Source organism: Pseudocercospora fijiensis, assembly GCF_000340215.1.
Source record: "Pseudocercospora fijiensis CIRAD86 unplaced genomic scaffold MYCFIscaffold_2, whole genome shotgun sequence".
Classification (NCBI taxonomy): Eukaryota; Fungi; Ascomycota; class Dothideomycetes; order Mycosphaerellales; family Mycosphaerellaceae; genus Pseudocercospora; species Pseudocercospora fijiensis.
In genome coordinates this window covers 5,748,907-5,751,827 of record NW_006921533.1, presented here as the reverse complement: position 1 = coordinate 5,751,827, position 2,921 = coordinate 5,748,907, and the positions used below count along the sequence as shown (strand labels likewise).

The following is a 2,921-nucleotide window of genomic DNA, read 5'->3' as shown; positions in this document are numbered from 1 at the left end:
TGACTCTGCCGTGTGTAGCTGCAATCATGGCCGACGAAGCGAAGGAGATGCCAGAGCGCCCAAAAGAAAATGCAGAGCCCGCAGCAGGGGGCGCTGAAGGCGAGAAAGGGCCATCGAAGAGTGCATTGAAGAAGATGCAGAAAGAGAAGGAAAAGGCGGAAAAGGCTGCACGCATAAAGGCTGAGCAAGAGGCGAAGAAGAAGGCCGACGAGGCAAATGATGTGAGCAAGGGAGACTACGGCGAGCTGCCACTGGTGCGCACATCGACAGGCGTCAAGCACGAGAAACTCGAGGCGCTTGCACAGAAATACAGAGATGATGCACCTGCTGAGCAGTGGGCAGAAGGCGAGAAGGGCCCGCAGGTAGTGTTCAGAGCGACAGTGGAAAATGCGCGAAATCAGAGTGCCAAGCTGTCTTTCCTCGTCTTCAGCCAGCAATCGGCCACCATCCAGGCCGTTGTGGCAGCCAGCGACACTCTGTCCCGCCAAATGGTCAAGTTCGCCGGCAGTATACCAACCGAGAGCGAGGTCATTGTACACGGTCTTCTCAACAAGCCCAAAGAGCCAGTCAAGAGCACGACAATCCAGAACCTTGAAGTGCATGTCAACAAGCTGTACATTCTCTGCAAGGCCGACACGCAGCTTCCTCTACAGGTCGCCGATGCTGAGGGCCGCATCCCGGCAGAGGGTGAGGAGAACGCTGTGCGCGAGGATGGCAAGCCGATTGTCTCCCTCAACACTCGTCTCAACAACCGCACCATAGATCTCAAGGCCAACCTCAACCACTCCATCTTCAAGATCAAGCATGGTGTGCAGAGACTCTTCACGGAGTTTTTGGAAGAACGCGGCTTCATTGGAATCAACACTCCTCGCATGCTTGGAGCCGCATCAGAGGGTGGTTCATCTGTGTTCGAAGTGAAATACTTTAATGACAAGGCGTATCTCGCCCAGTCACCGCAGCTGTACAAGCAAATGATGATTGCGTCCCGATTCGAGCGAGTCATGGAGATTGGTCCCATCTTCCGTGCTGAGAACAGCAACACTGCTCGCCACTTGACTGAGTTCACTGGTCTCGATCTGGAAATGGCCTTCGAGGAGGATTACCATGAAGTCGTGTCTCTCATCGAAGAGCTGATGCTGTTCATCTTCGACGGCCTGCGCACGAGGTATAAGAAGGAATCCGACTACGTCCGCACTGTCTACCAAGTCGAGGACTTCAAGCTCCCCGCGGCTGGCAAGGTTCCGCGCCTACACTTCTCAGAGGGTATTGCCATGCTCCGTGCTGCGGGCGAGGAAGTTGGCGACTTCGACGATCTCAGCACTCCACAAGAGAAGAAGCTTGGTGCTCTCGTACTCGAGAAGTACGGCTCTGACTTCTACGTTCTCGACCAATACCCTCTCGCCATTCGACCATTCTACACCATGCCTTCCGCGGAGACACAAGCCAAATACGATCCTAAAGAGCCAAATGCAGGCTACTCGAACTCCTACGATTTCTTCATGAGAGGTCAAGAGATCATGTCTGGTGCTCAGCGTATTCACTCCGCGCCGTACCTCGAACAGCGCATGAAGGAGCACCTGACCCCTGTCGACCCTAAGAGCGACGGTCTTCGCGACTACGTTAACGCTTTCAGATATGGTTGCCCGCCTCATGCTGGTGGTGGTATTGGTTTGGAGCGAATTGTCATGCTGTGGTTGGGACTGCCAAACGTGCGATTAGCGAGCTTGTTCCCACGCGACCCAGGCCGGCTTATGCCATGAAAACCTTCCTGGGGATACAAATGTCACGATGCCGCCAAGAAGACACGTCCTAGATTGCCAGCTATGCTGAGAAATAAGTTCTTTGCGCCAAGCTTGATGAATTCCCAAAGACTCCACACCCACCGGGAGCGCACAGGCAGAGATGGCGTTAATTCTAGCTAGCATTTACGATGGGACGGTCATGTTCCAGCTGGCTAGCTATCCCAAAGCATTAAGTAGAGGTAAAGAAAGACGTGCATGAATGAATGGAACAGCAAAACTGTCCAACTTTTCACGATTCCATGAATCCCCAGCCTCTAAAAGTCCCCATGATGAGAATGTAGAGTGTTGAATCGTCTACACGACCGGTCTCACGAACATCTATCTCTCTATCGAGAATTTTGACGGCCATTGTGTGATGATGTCATCCTTTTGAGCAAGTAAGTCATGTAGGTTCAGTTTACGTGAGATGCAACTTCTCTTCATAATCGAGATTTCCGAAGAGCTGGTCAGGCGTGATTGGAATAGGTAGTAGGTGAGTGCGTGGAGGAGCTTCACGGGACTTTTTCTCGATACTGGTGGGAGGAGAAGCAGGCATAGGAGTCGGCTTGGTTTTGATTTTTTTTTGTTTTCGAGAAAGGGTAGGGAGTGAGCAGGGTTAGTTGGTTAATAATACGAGATGGCGCACGCAGTTCATGGTAGGGGAGTGTCTGCAAGTCATACTTTTTACACTTCGTCGACAAGGATGACAAGGTTTGAATCCTGGCAGACGAAGGACGACATCATCCTAGGCTCCCATCACAATGTGTCTGTAATAAGGTAATGAAGAAAACATGATTCAAGATGATTATGACGGTCGAGAATGGTTCAAAAGAAAGAAAAGGGTATCTCAATATGTACAAGCGAACCATTACAATTAATGACGATGTGCTTTGTGACTCCCGATCAGGAAGCTGACCAGTAGGTACACCATTTCGCAGGACTACCCAGTTAGCTACCCAGCTCCACCGCCCTTCTTGCTCCGAAAAAGAAAAAGAAAGATAAAAGATGCAATGCCATCGTTGCGTGATCTATCGTTCGTGTGCCATCTCGACCGTCATAGCTTTCCTGGTAAGTTTGCGCAGCTCTGTGTTACTGTACACTCTTGTTGCAATTGTCGTTAGATTGGTGTAAATTTCAAGA

General features: G+C 50.9%; 1 protein-coding gene across 1 annotated transcript; it reads left to right on the top strand.

Annotated features, from left to right (window-relative positions):
• MYCFIDRAFT_151582 (uncharacterized protein) lies at positions 1–2,012 on the top strand. The gene has a single exon (XM_007925608.1). The coding sequence runs from the start codon at positions 27–29 to the stop codon at positions 1,758–1,760; it is 1,734 nt and encodes a 577-aa protein (XP_007923799.1). The 5' UTR covers positions 1–26; the 3' UTR covers positions 1,761–2,012.
• Positions 2,013–2,921: the final 909 nt, after the last annotated feature.

Excerpts from the sequence above, each read along its gene's own strand:
- MYCFIDRAFT_151582 (XM_007925608.1), top strand. The coding sequence starts at position 27 with ATGGCCGACGAAGCGAAGGAGATGCCAGAGCGCCCAAAAGAAAATGCA.